The 23,088-nt window shown below is 51.3% G+C and overlaps 2 protein-coding genes across 2 annotated transcripts in view; one reads left to right on the top strand and one right to left on the bottom strand.

Moving 5' to 3' along the window:
* LOC127616503 (uncharacterized) overlaps window positions 1-23,088 on the top strand; it is a 100,462-nt gene that overhangs the window by 69,168 nt on the left and 8,206 nt on the right. The gene's annotated exons all lie outside the window — the stretch shown is intronic.
* si:ch211-207d6.2 (sickle tail protein) lies at window positions 1,900-22,522 on the bottom strand. Its single transcript, XM_052088116.1, has 22 exons — window positions 21,655-22,522; window positions 16,395-16,687; window positions 13,678-13,846; window positions 13,359-13,557; window positions 13,181-13,274; window positions 12,336-12,612; window positions 11,119-11,392; window positions 10,703-10,945; window positions 10,447-10,551; window positions 9,861-9,886; window positions 9,515-9,675; window positions 9,253-9,428; window positions 8,663-8,799; window positions 7,945-8,092; window positions 7,516-7,864; window positions 7,207-7,257; window positions 6,993-7,134; window positions 5,841-5,973; window positions 5,701-5,770; window positions 4,949-5,101; window positions 4,221-4,331; window positions 1,900-3,215 (listed from the first exon to the last, which is right to left on the bottom strand). The coding sequence occupies exons 1-22, from the start codon at window positions 21,932-21,934 to the stop codon at window positions 2,472-2,474; spliced, it is 4,335 nt and encodes a 1,444-aa protein (XP_051944076.1). The 5' UTR covers window positions 21,935-22,522; the 3' UTR covers window positions 1,900-2,471.

Genomic DNA, 23,088 nt, shown 5'->3' with positions numbered 1-23,088 from the left:
GATTAATAAGCGCCAAGTTCCTTGTTGGTTTGTGGTGTCGTCCTCTGACGCTGTGGAGGGAAGGCAAGACACAAAAGTACCGGGACACAGACTCCATTTGTAATTAATACACAAGCGCTTCATGTGAGATATTTATAATTACCTGCCCCCACCCCCTGGAAGAAGACACTTTCGGGCCACCAATTTCCTTCGTCGCTGTTCCGTCGAACTACAGGCTAATTACACAGAGGCGTGCGCTGGGATTCATGAACGCAGGAGCTACCCAGTGGCAAAGGCATCTGGCCCGGATTCGGCATGAAGCTGGCACAGCTGGCCTTGAGTCGGCACTGGCATAATGCATGTGGGCTGAACACGGCCCACGAGTGTCAAAGGAGGCACTGGCTTGACTCTGGCAAACCAGATGAGGGCCAGTTGTGGAGTGAAGTATATGGGCCAGTGATCAATTTACAACTATGGCCTGTATATGGCCAGCCAGTATTGAGCGACCCTTAAATGCAGTTTCAGACTTATTTTTTCAACACAACAGCCTTGTTTTACAATTGCACACCGATGCGGAGTTCCATTCATCACAGACACACACACACACGTGAGATTCAATCAGGCCCGCAGGATAATTAAAAAAAAATGCATAAAATACAGAATTTATATTTGCAGGTTCGTTGAATATCCGCCAGGGGTCAGTGTTTTGACCAGAGAAGAAGACAACAGCAGCCTCAGTCCGTCACTGAGACAGACCCATGACAGCAGACGCTATTGCACTCTCACATTTACACATTCTATATTCTTTCCCGGCTAAAAAACGACCATTTATAGTAGGCCGTTTTTAGCAGAAAAAAAGGGACCTAAAAAAAGAACATGGATAGTAAGGCGTATTTAGCCGGAAAAAAACGACCATGTATAGTAACCATGGTCGTTTTTTTCGGCTAAAAACGCCTTACTATACATGGTCGTTTTTTTCGTCGAAAAACGCCTTACTATACATGGTCGTTTTGGTCCGCTAAAAACGCCTTACGATGCATGGTCGTTTTTTTCGACTAAAAACGCCTTACTATACATGGTCGTTTTGGGCCGCTAAAAACACTTTACTATACATGGTCGTTTTGGTCCGCTAAAAACGTCTTACTATACATGGTGGTTTTGGTCCGCTAAAAAAGGCTTACTATACATGGTCGTTTTTTTCAGCAAAAAAATGCCTTACCATACATGGTCGTTTTGGTCCGCTAAAAACGCCTTACGATGCATGGTCGTTTTGGTCCGCTAAAAACGTCTTACTAGACATGGTCGTTTTGGTCCGCTAAAAACGCCTTACTATACATGGTCGTTTTTTTCAGCAAAAAACGCCTTACTATACATGGTCGTTTTTTTCAGCAAAAAATGCCTCACCATACATGGTCGTTTTGGTCCGCTAAAAACGTCTTACTATACATGGTCGTTTTGGTCCGCTAAAAACGTCTTACTATACATGGTCGTTTTGGTCCGCTAAAAACGCCTTACGATGCATGGTCGTTTTTTTCGGCTAAAAACGCCTTACTAGACATGGTCGTTTTGGTCCGCTAAAAACGCCTTACTATACATGGTCTATCTTGATGAGATGGGCTTTCAATAGGGAGCAGCAGCAGCAGACTTGTTTTTGTCAATTGGGATGACCAATCTAATCCGAAGCGACAGTACCAAACAGTCACCAAAACAAACCGTGAGTGCAGCATCAACAGGATTTTCAGCTTCCTACATTTTGCACCTTGGCCTCGTTCTTCAATGCTCATTCGCAGTCACCACTCAAAAGAAACGGAATGGGGTTTCAAAATACGGGCACATTTCCTAACTTGAAATGGACAGAAAAGCAAAAAAAGGAATGTATTCCGCCGCATTGTTACGTACAAACAAAAATAAACCAAAGAATCGACAGCAACATCCAAAAGCCATTTTATTCAATGGTTCAATGAAAAAAATAAAAATCATCACAGAAATCATAAAATAGTTACCGTGCCGATTCAAAATTAGCATGCACATTTTCGCCTGCCGCCCACTTCCTTCCGATAATCAGCGAGTCCCCCGAATTACATTTCGTCCTTTCAGCATGGTGGGTTTGACATTACTCAAAACAAGTTCAAGTCACAACAAGCCGACAAATGAGTGAGCACAACAACAGCTAATATATAAGAGATTAGATATTCGAGAGTACTCCCAACCCCCCCCAAAAAAAACAAAAAAACAAAAAGGAGACCGAGGCAGGTCGACACCAGCCACACGCCAAGTATACAAAGGGAACAGCGAGAACAGATCTGGGACTGGAGCAGTACTCGCTCCGCTCGGAGACGAGACCTACTTGTAACCTGCTCAAATGATTGGCGCGTGTCAGCGCGGAAACCAAAACAAAAGGTGGCGGCGACCCATCCGACTTGATGCGAGAGGAAGGGACAAGTTGTTGGAAGGGAAGATCCGGAGCTTTCCCGGCGCGGAGGAGAAGAGCGTCACGGTTGCGGGAGAGGAAAGCTCGGGAGCTTGCGCTCGTCTTTCCCCTGCCCAGCGTCACCTTGTGTCCTTTGGGTGCGGCTGCCTTTCTTGCGCCGAGCGGGAGCGGCGGGGCGGGGCCCGGAGCTCGGGTGGTGGAAGGACGAGGACGGAGAGAGCGCAGACGGTGACGAGGAGGCGGGCGAAACCGAGGTGGCGGAAGAGGATGACGATGACGACGAGGAGGAACAAGTGAGCTGAGCCGCGGCGGCGCCGGCGAGCGGGATGCCCCCGCTGCCCGAGCCTCTTCGGGCGAGGCTCGGGTTGCCGCTAGCGAGGGACGCTGACCAGACTTTGCTAGACGAGGGGAGCAGACGACTCAGATTCAGAGAAGGGATGAGAGACTTGTGAGGAGGCAGAGCGCGGGGCAACCAGGAGGAACAATGCGGGGAGCCGGACGAGTTTTTCCGCCCCGAGGAGCGGCAGGAAGGAGGAGGGCGGGGCCGCGCCCGCCCGGATTCTCCAGTGCAGGACGGAACGGACAAAGCGGAGGCGTTCGCGGAGCTTTTGGAAGGAGAAGACCAAAGAAGCGAGGGGGAGACGCTGTGGAGGCCGTCTGAGCAGCGAGGAGTGGACAAAGAGGCGCACGAGCGAGGCTGTCGCCCCGACTTAAGATGGCGCAAGGCGGCCTGCGTCTGAGAGGGGCGCAAAGCAACGACTGAACGCGTACTCTCCCCGGCTGCTTTTGTGCCGCTCTTGTCAGCCTGCAAACAGGAAGACTGCAAGTCAACACCAGCGCAAAAGCCGCACTCCAGGCCTGTCACATACCGTACGTCCTCTTTATCCTCTGGAGGGAACGACTCCATAAGGCCGCGCTACCGTCCGCCTGCCTTACGCTGCCCCCGGGTGGCCGAGGCGGGCGCACCAGAAAGAGCTGCGTGACCGAAACTGTTCCACTCTTTTGAGTTTGATTTTAAATCTGCCGTGACTGCGTCAACGTCATTTTATTGTTGTTGTCGTTGGATAAGATAAGATAAGATATCCTTTATTTGTCCCACACTGGGGAAAGTTACAGCCTCCAGCAGCAAGAATGTGGGTAGAAAGAAGAAAGAAGAAAAAAAACAACAAACACCGTTCAATTAAGTGCAATATAAACACAAAATGGATAAATCGCAGTCCTATTTACAATTGTCTTTCACATCATTTAATTATTATTATTATTATTGTTATATTTTGTCGTGCGGTGGCGACACCACTGAGTGCATCGTGCGCTGGCGACACCACCGAGTGTATCGTGCGCTGGCGACACCACCGAGTGTATCACGGGAGAGCGACGGCGGAAGGAAGACTTCCGGCAAATCAAGAGAAACAAAAGGCGGACGGCGAATCAGGGAAACCTACCGAGCCGCTTCCGATGGCGCCGGCACCCGGCGGTCAACAGGAAACAATGCTTTGCCGGTCCGGTTCAACACGTGCTTCCTTGAATATTTGCCGCACCATCTCGGCTGAGGCGGACGGCCAAATCATTGTTTCCGTTGAACGCGAGGTCCCAACGTCATCGGAATGGGCTCCGTACACAACGTTGACGAGCATCTCGAAAGGAATCTCCCGAAACGTCCTTTCGGACAACATGTTCAATTATTTTCGTCGCCGGGCGTACGGATTCAAGACGGGCGATTCGATTCCCGTAAAACGGACGCTTTTTCTCGTCCGGCGCTGCTCATTGGAGCTATTCCTGTTCCAAATGTCTGGCGGGGCCAAATTTTTACCTGGCGCGCTCGTTCGGGGGAAGCCTCTCGCTGCCCTTTGGTGGTCTTTTCAGGTGAGCCGGAAGAGTGACGGAACCCGCTGTGAGTTCGCCGCGTACAAGCACCGGAGGTCTGAATGGAGCATACGTTCACCCAAAAAACAAAAAAAGGCGGAGCTTTTAGGCGGCTCCAAACAACATCATCGAAGAAGCAATCGAACGAGACGGGAAGTCGTGACATGAAACAAATCACAAAGTAGAGCAAAACCCCCACCCAAAAAAAGACGGCAACTAGTTCCAAGTCACATGACCGTATCCATCGCAACCCCCGCCCCCCATATCCAGGTGGCACCTCTTACATCGCAATGGCAGAGAACTGACATAAATACTAGCCAGCGAGGCAGATGAATTTTCCAGAAAACCGTTTGGTTGTTTCCTTTCTTTTGCGGCAAGAGCCACTGGGAGTCATAAGTGTCATTTCCGACATTTGATCAACTCCAACATCAAAATGGGATGATGATGTAAGGAACGGAAAGACATTTTCAACGAAGAAACGCATTAGCGTCAAAGTGTAAAACTCGGTCGCCTGCTCCGAGCCATGAAACTTCACTCACTCGGCCGTGCTCTCGACATGACGTTTAAAATGTGGAAACTGAACCTCTCTCCGTTGGCGACCGAGACGGTTCTACTGGGAGTGCTGACGGGCGTCACGGTGTAGTCGTGCCATCAAACTCAGACAAATAAACATACCGGCGGTTCTTTCGGAAAGGTGTCATTGTCTTCTTTCTCCTCGTCCGCATTTTCGGAGGCAGTCGCTGGAGTGGTGCCCAAAGCTTTGGCTTTGACCTCCGGCGGTCGTCTCGGGGGTTTGGCTTGAGGAATACCACTCGCCTCTTTCTCACCCTTACGGTGATGACACGGACACAACAGAACGAATGAAAATATGCCTATTAATCCATCAAATCCACACTGAGTTTTCATGTTCAAAACACACACACACACAATGTTGGGAGAATATGCGGGGCCCTATTTTGGTGCCCAGCATTAGTCTGGCACAAAAGTCGATGGGAGCAGGTAAGAAGGGGCGTTTGCACCGTTGTGGGAGCGAAGACAACAATTACTTACGGGCCAATGAAAGTCACGCGCACACAGTCCTGACATTGCGGAAGAAAGAAATCGATTCACTGGAGTCCATCCAGGAGATGGAAGAGAAATACGATGGGCCCCGCCACAAATATCGACGGCGAGCAGAATCTTTACGCCCGCACTTTGAGCAAATGCACCCAAATCACGCGCCGGCGCCACTACTTTGACAAACTTTTAGCCGGTGGAAGGTCTCGCCTATTTTCCGTCATCAAATGAAGTGATTGTTTCCAAATGGCATTGTCCCATTGGATGTGAGAATCGGGGATCATTCCATTAAAAATAAATAAATAAAAAAATCATCATAAATAACGAAAAGTGAGGACACACACAGAGACACTAGCCTGGCGTCCACCCACCTTGCTGCTGGTGGAGACCGGCTCTCCAGTCCTGGCAGCGGCGGTGAGGCCGACGGTCGCCGCGTGACACCTGAGAACAATCGGACAATGCGGGTGAGAGTTTTGTTGACGCCGCAGGGGTCATCGACGGTGAGCGACACCTCCTCGGGAGCGCCGGAGAGGACTGGCCACTCCGATCGGGACTTTGTTTCTTTTCCACACTGGCGCGTCGAGGTTTTTCCATCGGTGGACGCTTGGCCAACTGAGAAGCGGGTGGCGGCGGTTCCGGTCGCGCTGCAGAAGCAATCCAGAGCAGATTTCATGGCTGAGATATTCGATGCCGCGTTCAAATACGCCAGGCTTTTCCATTGTGCGGCTGTAACCGCACGATGAATTGTGTGTTTTAAGATCCGGACATTGAAAAAAAAAACAACAACAAAAAACATTCAAATAACCCCCAAAAGAAGGCGGCCCGGTAGTCCAGTGGTTAGCACGTCGGCTTCACAGTGCAGAGGTACCGGGTTCGATTCCAGCTCCGGCCTCCCTGTGTGGAGTTTGCATGTTCTCCCCGGGCCTGTGTGGGTTTTCTCCGGGTGCTCCGGTTTCCTCCCACATTCCATAAACATGCGTGGCAGGCTGATTGAACACTCTAAATTGTCCTTAGGTGTGAGTGTGTGCGCGAATGGTTGTTCGTTTCTGTGTGCCCTGCGATTGGCTGGCAACCGATTCAGGGTGTCCCCCGCCTACTGCCCGAAGACAGCTGGGATAGGCTCCAGCACCCCCCGCGACCCTAGTGAGGATCAAGCGGCTCGGAAGATGAATGAATGAATAACCCCCAAAAGTCTGGATAGCCATCTTTTTAGAGCTATTGTCATATTTTTCTTTGTCGGGCAACACCCAAAATAAAACCATGACGGAACTACGACATGGAGCGCCCAAAGGTAAAAATAATATAAATATGAATAAAAATTATAAATATAAGATGCGGTTGTATGGCCCGGGGGCTTCCGCCGGCAGAAATTCCCTTTGTCATTTTGCCAAGCGGGGTTTTGATCCTGAGGTTCGGCCACAGAAGCCGCGCTGAAGAACGGCAAGATGTCACGGCTGCTACGCCAGTGTAACGTAGCCTTGGGTCTTTGACTCTCTGAGCGCACAGTTGTCATTGTTTTGGGAAACTGAAAACGAGACCACAGCGAATCAATCAAATGAATCAACTGAGCTCAGGCGTGTGTACGCCGCCTCTCTTATGTCATATTCGCATTTGCGCTACTTGAGGCGATGCGCCGATGACGTTCACAGAAATCGGAGTCAACCTGGCAACGGGTCCGCAGGCGGCTCCGCGTCTGGCTTGCGAGGACGGGGACGGATGTCTCCGGAAGCCAAATCCGAGTGAGCCGCGTTAGGGTCCGACCCATCCGGATGAGGAACGGAGTCCGTCGGATTGGCCCGGGCTTCCTGCGGGACCCGGCGGAAATGTTGGCCGGACATTGAGGAGCGCTTTGCTCGACGGCTGGTCGGCTGGCTTACACTGCTGGCGTCTGGACTCCGACGTCCTTCCCGAGATTCTCCTTGGGTATTCTGTCAAAGAGTCGCACCGAGTTCAGGGTCGTCATAGTCATCGGAGACCATTTTGTGATGCGCGTGATCGCAGACGTGCCGCGAGGAAGTGTTAACAAACAGGCCGCCACTAAAGTCCAAAGATTTTAGTGGCGGCCTGACAACCCGCTAACCGCAGAATTTGCCCGACAAAACGGCTCACGGAAAGCTCACCCCCAAAAAGAATCATCAGAGAATTTGTGAAAATAGCCCGCTCTTCTCTGGAACTGTCATGCTCACCTCAAGAGGCTTGGCCGTGGGTTTCCCAGAGCTTTGGACTTGGCTTGCCGCGTGAGTCCACCGAGTTCCTTCTGGAACGCTCGAACTGCGCCGGTGGGTCTGGATCCCGGCGGCTTGAGTCGTCTTAACTCTCCGCTCTGCGGCCGGCGAAGCCGAGGCTGCGTCGCTGAGCTCGGGCTGAGCGAAAGCAGACGACGGAACGGACTGAGGACCTCCGACTGAGGATCGAGGCTGCGGTTGCGGCGAGGACCAAGGATTCCGGGTCAACGGGGCACCTCGGTCCGCTTCGGAGACTTTGGGAGATTCCACCTGGGCGCCTTTGGTCGGGGAACTCGATTCGGAGACACATCTGTTGTGAAGCACAGACGTAGAGCTGCGTGCTCACATCGTATGACTTTAGACTGTCGCCGCAGCAAAACAGCACCGTACCTGCGGAGGGAGCCGAGCGCTTCGGTGAGGGCTTTGACTCTTTTTAACATGCTATCCATTTTATGAGGCTCTTCCTTCAGAAAGCGAACTGCATCCATCTCCAGCCTGAGCACGTAGCGCATCTTTGCCTGCAGTTCTGGAAAGTCCCCTGAGGTATGGGGGGGGACCAAATAAGCCCTCATCACAACCCGCATCGATATTATTTGGCTCCTGTGTTCAATGAGCATTTCAAAGATGCAAGAACATTCCGCGTACGAGGAAAGGCCCCTTCTCACACTGCACTTGGGACAGCGCGGCGCACCGTTGACCAAGCTAACTGGTGGATGCGCCGCGGTTGGCAGCGTGATGGAATCGCAGCTCATGCAACGAAGCAACGTGGGTGCCCGGGTGAGCGCTACAGTAGTCCACCCTACCGGTGATGAATTTCTCACGGTCTTGTATAGACACGAGAGCTCTGAATCTCTATTTAAGGTGAGAGAGCCCGATTTAGTTATGGCCTTCACGTGACTGGTTCAGAAGAAACCAGGGTCATCTTTCAATTCTTCCCCGCGGTTGTGTACATCCCTGCGACCGGCTGCCGACCGGTCCCAAATGTAGTCTGCTTTTGCCCCAAAATAGCTGGGATCGGCTCCAGCCACCGTGGACCCTGGGTCCAACGGGATAAGCTGTTCAAAAAAAAATCAATCGATCAATCAATCAATGATGTCCAATCAGTGACCTTTCAGGACGGCCAGAGTCTCTCCAACTCTGCGCAGGTTCACCGCTCCCTCTTCCACATCACTCAGCGTGATCGGCAACTGGCCCGAGAGAGACACGGGGGTGCCTTGCAAACGGCTCACGTAGGCCTCCAGGTCACTGAGAGAAGGAGAGAAAGAAGAGTCCGAGAAGTAGAGCGCACCCTGCCTGCTCACCCTCCGCCTGCGACTCGACAACTGCCGGATTGCTCGCCAAACCACGGCTGGACAATTCACCCGACCTTTGACTCAAGCAACTCGCCAAAGCATTCATCAGTTGGCCTCCAGCTCCCACGTTTTCCACGGTTTGAGTGCAATTGGAAAAGGAAGCTCCGAGTCGAAGACGGGAGCTTGCGTTTCACCCAAAACCTGCCGTAAGGGTGTGTCTGGGAACAAACCGTTCCGTTTCGCTGGGGCTATGGATAACGGAGACGCAATTGCTTCGCATCCGCGGGAAAACGCCGACCGATCCGCAACTTGGCCGGTGGTTTCTGGGTCTTCACTGGCCAGTCAGTCATCACCCGTACGCTTGACAAATGTTGTTCTCGCGCTTGAGCAATCGAAGAGATATCACCTGAGCTGTCTGAGTATTTTCTCTTCAGCATCCAGGTAGTCAATCCTCTCCTCGTCTATCTCGGCTCTTCGTCCGCGTGGCCCCTCCTCAGACGAAACTGGGCGATCGCTCAGCAAAAGCAGCAACTCCTGACCAGCCATGCGCAACATAGACTTCATGGTTTGCTGGTGTGCCATCTGCCGTACAACAGTGATGGGTTATGCTGAGGCCTGCGGCCATGCCAACCCCCCCACCTCCCTCCCTCCCCAGGATGGACATTCACCTGTAAATGTCTGAGTTGATTTAATTGCAGCCGCAGTTCCGACACACTGCTCTTGACTTGGACCAAGCGCCGCTGCAGGCCACTTTCAGCGGTCGGGGCCTGAAGAGTTCTGGAGGCAGACCCGATCAATTCGTCCGCCGCACTTGGCACCTCCGACGGAACTGCAGACAATAGTTCAAATATGTTCAATGGCGTTTGCTAAAAGGCGCCATACAAGTGACATGCTGCACTTTATTTTGAAAGTCAACCCAATCAAAGTTTGACCGCTATCAGGCAATGGATTGCGGTCCATCTTCAAGGTTTGACCGTCATGAGGATGAAGTAGATCACAAAATCAAAAACTCACCTTGGTGACTTTTTCCGACGCTGCCACTGCAAAGGCACATAGAGCGAGTTAATATCAGAAAGTTACGGAACTCGGATTTACTTGCCCCCCTCATTTCCAGGCGAAAAATACGACTTTGGAATGACTCCAATGTTTACCGAGTGTCTGAGGCAAGAGCCTTGTGGAATAATTGTGCCAAATAATTATCGTACACAATATACAGACCGGGCGGCCCGGTAGCCCAGTGGTTAGCACGTCGGCTTCACAGTGCAGAGGTACCGGGTTCGATTCCAGCTCCGGCCTCCCTGTGTTGAGTTTGCATGTTCTCCCCGGGCCTGCGTGGATTTTCTCCGGGTGCTCCGGTTTCCTCCCACATTCCAAAAACATGCGTGGCAGGCTGATTGAACACTCTAAATTGTCTCTAGGTGTGAGTGTGAGTGCGAATAGTTGTTTGTTTCTGTGTGCCCTGCGATTGGCTGGCAAACGATTCAGGGTGTCCCCCGCCTACTGCCCGGAGACAGCTGGGTTAGACTCCAGCACCCCCCGCGACCCTCGTGAGGATCAAGCGGTACGGAAAATGAATGAATGAATGAATGAATATACAGACCTGATCAGGTCTTTGTCTCTTGGATTATTTCCTCCCACAGACAAGGCGTGGTGGACCAGCTCTGCTAGACTGGCGATTTGCTCCTCCATGGCTTTCAATCTCTCACTGAAAAACAGTATTTATAGAAATGCACGTTACTTTTCTCGTTTTCTTATTTGTTGTTGGGGTTTTTTTCCCCAAGGTCTTAACTTTGTAAGTATAACAAATGGAATGAAATGGACTCTTGAGCGATCCGTCTCTCTTGATTTGCCTTCACCTCTGAGCATCAAAGGCAGTCCTGGGACCCGGAATCAGCATTTCTGGGTGTCTCAGGGGGCTGTCCAAAAACACAGACGAAGTGGAAGATGACGAGGCGCTCCCTCTGCTTCTGTTGACCATCTCCACGCTCGCTCCACTACTTTCCCGCCGCAAGGATCGCCGGATCGGGGACATCCGCTCAGGTGAGATCAGGCCCACGCCACCGATGATCTGTCCCTCATTCATTCCAACTTCATGTAACCTGTGCGGGGAGGTGGGGGGGCAATAGTCGAGAGCAATAGGTCTCTCATCACACCGTCATAATCCTCTTGGCTCGTCTAAAGCGTCAAAACATATTCAACACGTCGGCGTTCCCTCTTTGTCCGAGCGCTGATGAACGAGTACCTGATCGGCAAACTGCTCGAGTCTGCATACCTGTGCGGGGATTGCGCATGGCGCTCCATGATGTCCCCGTAGCCCATCAGAGGCTTGATGGAGGCACGGAACTGCGGCAAGCCCCCGGGAATCACGCCCACTCCACCGTCTCCCATCTCGGAGGCACGGGACAGGGAACCGCTACACCGGGAGGAGGCAAAGGCGCTCCTCCCTCCGTCCTGCAGTGAGGCGCAGCGGTAGATGTCCGGGTGGCGTGCTCCTCCCTCCCCGTGGACCACCAGGGCCACGCTCTGGCAGCTGCCGCCGTCTTCATCTAAGGCACACATCGATAGACTCGGAAATGTCTGACTGTGGTCAGAAGATTACATGACGTGGGGTCCCTCAAGTGTCAATCCTAGGACCCCTTTTGCTCAGTCCGTATGGTCCCCTTGGGTCAGTTGACTCAGAGCACCAGTGTTGGCCATCAAAACCCTCAGCAGATGATGCACTGTCAGTGAATGCGTGTTGTGTCACTGTTTAAAGCAAACCAACAACTGGATGAAAGATTTTTTTTCTCCCTTACCCTAAATCAAAACAAACCTCATTGAATTGTTTTGTCGATCAAGAAAAGAGGGTTGCTGTGAGAAGACAACTAAGACCAAGTCTGAAATCTCGGGGGGCCGGTAGACTCGCACCGGACTTCCAGAAGTCCTGTCAAAACGATCACAAAAAAAAAAGACACGAAAAAAACCCCAAAACCGAAAAACCAGCATGCCGAGTGTAAGAATTTGCATATGCACAATTTTCGGTTGGCGCGAGTTGAAACGGCGTCATCGTCTTGACAGGCACTGTTTTTTTTAAATTCACACTCGGGTCTCTTCTGCAAGCTGTCGGACAGACTCAGCACACTCGCCGACTAGCTCTCGTCTTCTCATTGGCGAGATCCAGCCCGCTGTTAAGACACGCGCTGGCTGGCGAGATCAGCCTGCCATTCGACGTAAAGGCTCTTGTCTCCAAAGCTCAGCCTCCTTCCCCGGTCTTTAGAGTAACAAAAGCCGGATATTGACACACACGCCCACATGGCAGTGGATCGGAAGGTTTGAAGGCGGGCTGGCTCGAATGCAAAAGGAAAAATAAAAAGATGCGCTAACCAATGTTCCCTCTGATTTTCCATCCATCTGAGCATTGACAAGAAATGGACATTTGGATACAAGTAGGTCGCATCTTTTCAATTATATGTGTGTGTGTGAGCGCGTTTATCGGTTTCTTAATTTTACCAGGCTTGACATCTCTCCTCTCTAGTATGGCGCTACTGCTGGTGCACAAACTGCTGGAACGTCCTGCGCATGTTAGCCGGTCGGCGTTGCCCGCATCCGTCCGTGCCAGCGAGCCTTGCGAGCGCCGCCCGCCGTAGGCCACCCTGGATGGAGAGGAGGGCATGGAGCGCACCGTGGGTGGGGACATGGAGCCTTGCAAGCCGTGGAGGGGGCCGCGACTGGACGACGATAGTCTGTGGACTGGACTGTGGCTACCGTAGAGGACTTCTTTGGAGATCTGCACAAAAAAATTTTGGTTGTAGCCAATAACGACCTACAATATATTTTGCACCATCCGAATAGTATTGAATAAACTTCAAATGTGGTACAGTCCTGAAAAGCTGCTCTCGCAAGTCCTCCTAAAATCCGGGAAATAATTTTGTTATGTTAGCTTGGCCATAGCGAAGCGATTCATCTCTTTTTGCTCTATTAATCTTGTTCACGTCGTTTCAACATCGCTGTACAAATTGTAAGCCAACAGCGCATAATAAGCGAAGTGAGCCGATTTCCTTTCAACATGAACTGAAAAGACGGGAGGTAAAAGCGGGAAAAACAGCCGTCAAATTAGTTGCAGAATTTCCATTTTATGTCAGAACAATTATGTTGACTACTTTCATTGGTGATATTTAACAATCTATGGCCATGTGAAAATAATAAGAAGAATGTACGGGATTTCAAGGGTGAACCAAGGACACCGAAGAGTGCAACGGAACCTCCAGTTGTGAACTTAGGTGAGCCACTTTTGTCCTTGAAGGGTTCGTTAATGTTCAGGGTCATAATATTTCCCAGCCGACGGCTTGACTCACCCTTCCTTCTGCGTTGGTCGCCCCGGTGGGGTGGTTGAACACATGCGATGGATCTTTGTGATAAACCTTCAGACAGGAGTGGCTTGTAATATTTCTGAAAGCAGACAACACACGACGTGGGCATGCCGTCAGTTGTAAATGGAGCTCAGCGCTCGGAATGATTTCTTGCCCCGCCCACCTGATGTCCTCCAGGTCAAAGTAAACGTTGCGACGTGTGTCTTTGATGTAAATGGCCATATTGGGAGACTGAAGCTTCTTCATGGTGAGCTGCTGTGGAAAAGCGGCGACAAAGAGAGCCCGCAGGGTCTCTTCGCTGCTGATCTCCGCAGGCATGCCAATCTGCTTTGTCTGGTCTCCATACTGAAGGTAGAGCACACCTGGACGGGAAACCGCATTCAGAGTTGGCGAAGAATCTCAAATATTGTGACAGTGAGATGACAATCCATTTTTGGCCGCACTGACTGGATGAATGCGACCCTTCTGAATCGGTGTCATACCGACGGACTCTCCTGCCTGACTGCTGGACCGTCCGATTGGTAGACTTGATCGGGCCTTTGTGCCCCTCGCGAAAGGAACCGTCAGCAGCAACTCTCCGTCAGACATTTTGCCCGCCGCCACCGCCCCTTCTTCACAGAGGGCGCTGTCGGGGGGTCGAGGGCTCCCCAACTGCTTGGAACACAGAAGCCGTGAGCGTCACAGGGACAAAACTCGATTTTTCTTTAAAATTGTGACACAAATACAAAATAAATAAATAATAACACTAAGCTCCTGACCGAGCTCCAGCTGGAAGAGCCGGCCCGGCGCACCGCCCGTGCAAAATGTGCGCGCGTGTCTGCGTTCGACCTGAAAATGTGACGCTCTAAATGAAATTCCTGCCAAGATATTTGGTCATCAAATGCATGACAGCTGTCGCATGTGATGACTCAAACGGTGGTGATTGCGTGCTTGGGCTCGGGGGCCACGGTGGGTGCCGTGCTGGTGGAAGTGAGTTGCGTCGCCACTCTGAAACGCTGACGTCGAGCAAAAAAAAAAAAATAGAAAAATCCCCAAAACATTTCATCCGAAACTCCGATTGAAAGAAATATATTGGCATGGGATTCTTCACGCTCACAGGGGTCGGGGGGCGTGGCCAGAGGCTATCCCAACCGCTGTCTTCGGGGACTGCGAACCGGTTGCCAGCCCATCGCGGGGCACACACAAAGCAACGGCGAAACTTCAAATCATCATCAGGAATTGCCATCGGCAGGCCCCCCATTTTAGATTCATCGACAGGAGTCGGGAGGGAGGAGTACAAAGGAGGACGTAACAAAAGGAATTTGACCGAATTGGTGCCTATCCACAGATTCATTCATCTGTTTTTCTTATTTTTTTGCGTGTGTGACATTTTCTACATTTGGCCACACGCCGTCTTTCGGCCGGGAAGTCACGCAAGTCCAGGAAGCCCTCCGTGCCCCCGGGGTTGCGCCGTTGCACCATCCCGCCTCATTTTGGCTGAGATGGGACACTCGGGAATGGTCGACAGTCCATTGCGGGGGAAAAAGAAGAAGAAAAAAAGACACCTTCGTGCAATTTATCAGTTAAACTACAAAGCAATCCTTTGGAATGTGGGAGGACGCTGCAAAAGACAAGATTTCAAGCATGAATCTTTGGCATGATTTGGATGTCACATTCTCTTGTCATAGGAGTGCCTCGTTTGTACACCACATGCAGGAGAGGCCTCATTAGCAAGGAAAAAATGCCCGAGCAACATGTTGAAATATTCGGCGGGGAAACGGGTGTCCCGATCGGTGATGTTGGGCGCGCAAAGCAAGTTTGGTCCAACTCGACGGAAGACAGCAGAGCGCACGCAAAAACCTCCGCTTCCGAGCGCCGGCTTACCCCTATGAGCCGCGTGACGTCACTTGCAGTCGTTGGCAGTCTGGGGACGCCAGTACGAGTCGGAAAAAAAGGATTTGCCGGCTTTCCCGCAAGCCACCTTCTAAACTGCGGCGCGGATGTGCGGCCGCATTCGACGAAGTGACAAAGGCCGCCTCTTCTCTGTGACAACAAAAACTCCACCTTGACAAATAATGCCGGCTCGACCAGTTTGACGAGCGGCCCGACTGTCATATTTCATGGTATGGCGTGACAAGAGCAACGAGTCACGAGGTCGACTTCAGATGCGAGCGGCGGCGCACGAGCACACGCTTGCGCACAAACACACACGCGCGGGTATGAACGCTAACGCACGGCTCATTCCAATTTGCCCTCAAATACTTGGAGGCCGACAAAATCATCAGCCAATATGGTGGATGATGTCAAATAAATACGTAAAAAAAAAAAAAAAAGACATTAAGACGGGTTCCGCTCAAACAAAAATAGTTGAGATGACTCATTTTACACCGGGGGAGGGGCGCACGTGAGCAGTGCAGTGAATATTTCACAACAGCGCAAGCGCGTCTTTGCGCGTTTGCACACGAAAACTGGCTGGGGCCAGTTTCCAGTTAGCCGCCGGAAACCAAAAGCTCGGTGAAGGCCTTACGCCACATCGAGGACTGAAGATGTTTGGATTGGATTGGATAAACTTGATTGTCAAATGTACTGTATGTGAAAGATACAGTACAGATGAAAATTTCGTCCCTCTCACACAAAACAAAACAAGAGGAGCCGTTGCGGGTGTCCGCGTCGCCATCAAAAGAAAAGTTAACAAAAAAATACAAAACAACACATGAGACACAGACAGCCGTGCACTCTTAACCACTTTCCTGCATCCACTTTGTTGTCTGAAGCAGTTCTAGATGAAATCAATCAAAGTGTCCTTTTCACCAGTGGATCAAAGACGTCATGCTGCAGCGTTGCGCACGTCTGCTACAAGCTAAGCTTGAAAGCAACAAGAAGCCGTCGCATCCATTAACCAAAAAGAGAGATTGGCTCGCTTATCCCGTCCCATGTAAATCCGCTTCAATTCCAAGCCGCGACTCCCAGTTCCAGATAGGCAACAAACTATATTGCTCTTATTTGGAAATGACCACATTGCGGGACTTGCTGCGTCATCGCATGTTCTCATTAACGCCAAGGGAGGAAAAGATCGATTCCCGACACGATCGCGGACCGGGGCCCGGAGATGGAGGGGATGGCAAAAGCGCGGCCGGCCGATCCCAAACGGGTGTGTGGCGCTTTGTGCAAAAGAAAGTAGGCAATCGAGTTGGAGAGATGACTTCTCTCAGGAGCTTACCGAGTCTTTGGCGGGTTCCTGCTGTCCCAGGACGATGGCGGCGTGGTGCGGATACTTCCGTCTCAGATGATCCAGGAAGGCCTCCTTATTTCTCTCCGCTTGGGAGCGTTGCGTTCGGAGGCCCTGCGGGGGGTCGCCGTCCGTCCCGGCGGCGCCGCGGCTTCGGGGTAAGGTGCTCGCAGAGTGCGGCATCCCATCAGAGTTGCACAGAAGGTTGGCAGTCGCGTGATCTTTCTTGGGGAGCCGATGCTCGGTTTTTCTGCAAGAGGATGGGGCGATTGATGGCGAGGGCCCTGGGAGGGGGCGATGGCACGGAGGTGTCACGGACAATGACGAGACGGACGAGGGAGGGATATAAAAGAGACCAACGACCAACAAACGAAAAAAAATAAAAATAAATCATCTTCATCACCAAGCATGAACTGAAGACTCGGCGATCCGAGCGCATGTCGTGCACGCGTTGCAACTTGTGGGCTCCCGTGACATTTGAAAAGGAAATTCAGGCCCAGCAGTGTTTGATGCGCTCGACGGAGACTTCTCGTGGCTGCCTTGTCACGTTGGCTTCTTTGCCGCAAAAAGGTCATACGGCGAGATCTTGTCGCTTCAGCTCGTCATGTCCTCAGTTCAACCTCACTGCGCGTCCATTTGATCGGAACGCACAACTCAATGAGAAGAGGCGTGACGCAAATCGCTAATAATGGGACATTGTACACCCCCCCCCCCCCCCCCGCCTCTCCCGTCTCCTTCGCTCAATTCAGGCAAGAGGGTGCGATACGCCTCACGTGTCAAACGATACGTCAGAAGAACCGTTCTCCTCAATCAAATACCAAACGGAATATCTCCTTCGCCCGCTGTCCCTTTTGGAGCCTCGCCAAATGGCAGCGGTGGTCCATCATCTCAATGCTGATGCAAAGAGGCTGCAGTGGAGCTTGGCCTCAAACCCGCAACCTTTATGTTGAGTGCTCAACGACCCGATCCAGAGCAGAAAAAGCTCTGCAAAAACACCCATCCATCCATCCATCCATCATCTACCGCTTATCCGGGGCCGGGTCGCGGGGGCAACAGCTTTAGCAGGGAAGCCCAGACTTCCCTCTCCCTAGCTACTTCTTCCAGCTCTCCCCGGGGGATCCCGAGTCGTTCCCAGGCAAGCTGAGTGACGTAGTCTCTCCAGCGTGTCCTGGGTCTTCCTCGGGGTCTCCTCCCGGTGGGGCATGACCGGAACACCTCACCGGGGAGGCGCTCAGGAGGCATCCGAATCAGATGCCCAAGCCACCTCATCTGGCTCCTCTCGATGTGGAGGAGAAGCGAAACTCATTTCTTTTCCCTTCATGGGCTTGGCCCACATCCTTGCTTAGAAATACACTCGTCCGACTTTTGGTGAAGATCTAAATCCGAGGCGACAAAGGATCCTTTACCATCATGATGTTGCTTGTAGCCTCCCAATCGTCCCATCCCCTTCCTCTCACTCGCTCTATCCCAATCCTTGACAAAGTAGATTTGATTGATCTAGTTCAGCGGAGGCCTAGAGGGAAATTGGAGCGTTTCTTTTTTTTTTTTACTGTGCTGGCCAGCGCTTTGTGGATCCGTGGCTCACAATTTGCCCCTCCATTAATGAGCCCGTCAAAATGTGCTGACACTGCCCAGTGAGACTGTCGGCGTACGAAAGCCAAAGAGTGTGTGTGTGTGTATATATATATGGGTGGTATTCCCAGAGGTGTTTGCCCCAAAACACCAATGGGAATATACCACATTCCAAACGATACCGTGTATAGACCGGCAAGATTTCACATTCAAATTTTTAAACATGTGACTCCAGAAGTATTGAAACTGTCTGGCAAATTCGTTGCTTGATTTTTTTTTTTCTGTCCACCCGAACTCTTTTGGTTCGGCATCCATGATAGTAACGACTACTTCTACTTCTCACGTGACTCGCATTTTTTCAGAAAGAAAAAAAAAGTATTGGGACAGTTCAATGTCCCTCATCAGCCGAACATTTTAATGTGCGGGCCTGGAAATTGTGATTGAACAGCAAACTCGCTCAACTTGATTTCAAACGACTTTTAAAAGAGGAGTGCACACCCCCAGAAAAAAACTAAAACAAAATACAAACTTCTGTTTTTTGGTATTCTATCCATTTTCAACACCGCTTGACAGGGAAGAGGGTCGACCGCTTGGAGAATGGGGAGTTGGGGGGGGGTGAGTTCGTGTGTCCAGATTGACGGAAACCCGCCGTACGGTTTTCCAAAACCATGTTGAATTTAGAGTTGGAACGGCTAACCAGAAGTGATGGCTCTCTTCTCGTTAGCTAGCACAACACGTGACATTGTTTTCAGAAACATGCCCCAATAAAAAAAAAAAAAAACGCCACGCTGTGACCATGCCTAAAAATAGGCGCAAGAAATTGTAGCCTGAGTTTGATCTGAAGAGACACGAAGCTCAACGCGTAGCCCGGATTCTCAGGAATGCTCTCTGAAGAGGTTTTCCAGACCAAGCAGCTGTTTCCCGGGGCCTTCATTGCTCAATGATGCAGAGTGTGCCACATTATATGACAACCCCACCCCCCAAGAAATGCCACCCATATTCTTTTCAATAGGACCTGGGAATGCAAAGACGTCTCATCTGAAATTGTCCCGCTGCTGTCGGTTCACATTAAGAACACGATAAAGGAGCAAGCAGCCACTGAGATTTGTCAAAAGAGGAGAAGAGACGAGTTGCGATTGGGAAATATGTAAAATTTGGACTATCCCATTACCGAGTGATCTCCAGACCTGCAAAAAGGTTCTGAGAAATACAAAAGCGCAAATGTTTATCTCACTTTGGTCCTATGTGCAAATACTCTCATTACAAAAAAAAAACAAAAAAAACTCCAGAATGGATTCTTGTTCTTGTTCTGCGATACAATGAGCTGCACCTCCGAGAGCGCCAGTTACCACAGTGGTGCCTGAGGTATTTGGAGCAGACGGGGACCATGCCTTTCCATTTTTTTTCTCCATGTTCTTCCTTTTGTTACATACAGTCTCCGCGTGCTGCACTTGGGGTGAAATCCCGCATAGGTTGGGAGGAGTTTCCTTTTCTGAATGTCACGGCCTTTTATTTCCTCCCCGAGGCGTCTTAGGAGACCGGCGTGCTTTCTGAGGACCAACGAGCATTTTCTATTCCATTTTCTTGAGAGGGTGCGAAATCCCGACAGAATTTGTCTCTCGGCATTTCACACGCGGACCGGGTTTTGAAGCACACGTCTCATGGGAGAGAGTGTTCGATGGAGGCTGCCTCCACGAAAAATGGCGTCAGTCGCAAGAAGTGTTGCCATTTTTCATCGCACGTGCGGAAACGCGGCGGGATGGAGTTAGTGGGAGGGAAAGTGAGAGCTTAGTCATATGTCAAGGCAGAATGAGGGACAAAAACATGCAGGGTGAAGGCAGTTCAGCCGTTCAACCGGGGACCGCCGCCAAGTGGAGAACCAAACCAGCAAAAGAGAAAGCAGATGGAGAAGCAACGCCAAAAGGAGTCATACGAGCATCGACACGGATACGGTCAACGCCAGCTCCTACATCAGAGTCAGACACACCGAGCTTTTCTCATCCATTTTTCCCCTGACGGGGGTCGCGGGGGGGGGGGGGGGCGGAGCCTCTCCCAGCCATCTTCGGGCTGGAGGCGGAGTCCGCCCTCGACGATTGCCGGTCGATGGCAGGGCACGCAACCATTGGCACTCACAATCACACCATCCGGGCTGACGGCGTGCAAACTCGGGCCCGGACGGCCGCTGTCCTGCCCGCTTTCCGGCTCTCCCGGGAGCAAGAATCCTGTATTTGGACTTCAATATAAAAAAACTAATCGGTGAATTGTGCCAGGCGGACTGACGTCCACTGGAGTGGAGCAAAATGTTCATCATCTTTTTTTTTGTTTTTTGTTTTTCCCCACAGGGGGCAATTTGTTTTTAGTCTCGCCAAGGTATACGAACGGAGTCAGGATTTGAACCGGCGAGTCTTCGGACAACACGCTCTGCCAAGTGAACCACAGCCACCCCTGCGAAAGTACCTATCCTCATACAAAATATATATATATTATATATATATATAGGGCGGCCCGGTAGTCCAGTGGTTAGCACGTCGGCTTAACAGTGCAGAGGTACCGGGTTCGATTCCAGCTCCGGCCTCCCTGTGTGGAGTTTGCATGTTCTCCCCGGGCCTGCGTGGGTTTTCTCCGGGTGCACCGGTTTCCTCCCACATTCCAAAAACATGCGTGGCAGGCTGATTGAACACTCTAAATTGTCCCTTGGTGTGAGTGTGAGTGCGAATGGTTGTTCGTTTCTGTGTGCCCTGCGATTGGCTGGCAACCGGTTCAGGGTGTCCCCCGCCTACTGCCCGAAGACAGCTGGGATAGAGTCCAGCACCCCCCGCGACCCTAGTGAGGATCAAGCGGCTCGGAAGATGAATGAATGAATATATATATACAGTGCAAGCGTAGAGCTTCCCCAATTGCCGGAATTGTTGTCGAGCTTCCGGATTTTTTGAACTAGGTGAACATTTTTTTCATTCAAAGTCCTCTGTGTTTGTTTATAAGCTCTTTTCAAACTTTGGCTTGTTGTTGTTGTGTCATACTACGGGGAGTGGGAAATGTTTTTACTAAAAAAATAAAAATAAAAATCCAAAGTCAAATCCAAAGCTAATCAAGAGGTCAGGAAAACGTCGGATGAGCCAACTCCACGTTTGCCGCGTGTCGTCTGGCCGGACCTTCGTGTCATGCCAAACGGTTCCCAATGCGTGTGCGCCACTTGCAAACGCCTCCGTCGGCCATACGGTGACCTCATCCGAAGCGGCGAAGCCTGCGACATGCCGTGCCTGCGTTCAAATCGCGCTGGCGCGTAGCAACACATTAGCGCAGGACTGAGTCACGTTACCTAATGACTGAATAAAGTGCCGCTGGAGTCGTCTATTTGTGTGGCCAAACAACCCCCCCCCACCCCCCCACAACAACACGCATGCACGCACATTTTGCTCCGGGGCGTTTGACTCACTTCAAGAAGAGTGCGTTTGAAAAGCAATTGCATTCATTCTTCTCATGATGATTTGGGGGCTTCTCAGAGGTGTGGGGGATGGGGGGGGGGGTCTTTTTGAGACCGACTCCTTTTGATTTGAGTCGACTGACAACAAACGAAACTTTTCAACTCCGGTGTTGTCGCCGCTCACCAGGGAAGGCACGACGGACTTCCGGCATTCAAAGTTTTCGCACGACACCGCCCGGTCCGCCGCCGGCTTACCTTCACGGCGGGACGTGTCCGCGTGCTCAGCGGCTTTGTCCTCCCCGTCCGCTTTTGTCGCTCCGTCGGCTTCTCGTCCCGAGGCAGAAGTCCGGCTCGGGTTCTGGTTCTGGCTCTGGCAGGGTCTCGGGACCAAGTTTCCTTCGCTGCCCGCTCTCATCAGCCTCTCTCCGATGCGCAGCATGCACGAGCGGTTCCCTTGGAGGTCCTTTTTCAAGTCGGGGGGGTGGGACCCCGCCGATGATCCGGGTCGACCCGAACGGGCGGAGGTCTTGGACATCTTCCCCGCCGGCTCGTGCAGAGCACTTGTTAGTTACTCGAGGACTTGGCCGTCTTTGAGCTTTTCTTGGCATCTACGCTTTGGAGCGCTTCTCTTTTTCGTCCAATCCCCTGCCGGGTTGTTTTTTTTTCCCCCCTCCAATTTGTGCGATCGGTCTGTCCATCAGTTTCCTTTTCCCGTTGGTCTCCCGTTGCCTGCGTTCGGGGAGGATTCTTGTGCTACACGCTCTTGCCTCACATTCTCGATGAGGGTCTTCCAGCTGAAAATGTACTCCCACCCAAATGTCCAAAAATGCAAAATTGTGCTCGCTTGCTTCTTGCTGGCACGCTCGGTGAGGACGGACTCCTCCGTGTCTCCTTCTTTCTCAGTCATGTTCTGCTCGCTCCCTCCCATCTTTCCTGCTTTAAATCTTTTCCCTCTATAATCCCCCTCACGGACTTCAGTCTCACTCTCACGCCCTTTCTCATCACATCCAGGCTAAGTTGATACGAGACACTATAAAGCCATCCTGATGTCTCAATAATTCCATCGTACAAGAAACACTTTTTGTCTTTTAACCTTTTCTTAGTATCGTTTGACCCTTTCTGAGGTTTCCCGTGGGCAATCTTGACATTATTCCGCAGGAGATGCTTGGGTGAGATTCTATGGATGGAGCTGGGCGGAGGTCAGTCACCAAATTGTTGACGTTCTCGCGACAAAAATTGAATTTCAAGTGTTCAGTTAACCTATCACGCACGTTAGGGGAATGCGGGGAGGAAAGCGGAGTACCCCGATGAATCGATACGCGGTACGAATGTGACGATGTGTAAGGTCAGCCAGGGGTCAGCCTGGAGGGGGTCATGTACATCACGGCAGTGGCCAAAGCTTCCCGCTCGCTACAAATGAAGGCCGACAGAGGAAGACAAAGAGAGAAAATGCCATCTCGTTTGAGCCTTGCATTTTTCTGTTCTTTTCTTCGGCCCGCGTATCCAGTCAGATTGCATTCAGTATGGTTTGGAAACAAGCGAGTTCTGTCGTTTTTTTTTTTTTCTTTCAAGCTTGAGTGGAGTTATGGCGAACCGACCCTGTTCACGCACGTCATAAACCAATGATGACAAAAATCATCCTTGCTCCCTTGTTACATCTCATTTAAACACACGACAGTACATCTCATG

This window comes from Hippocampus zosterae, chromosome 15 (genome assembly GCF_025434085.1).
Source record: "Hippocampus zosterae strain Florida chromosome 15, ASM2543408v3, whole genome shotgun sequence".
Classification (NCBI taxonomy): domain Eukaryota; kingdom Metazoa; phylum Chordata; class Actinopteri; order Syngnathiformes; family Syngnathidae; genus Hippocampus; species Hippocampus zosterae.
This window is presented reverse-complemented; position numbering and strand designations above follow the sequence as displayed.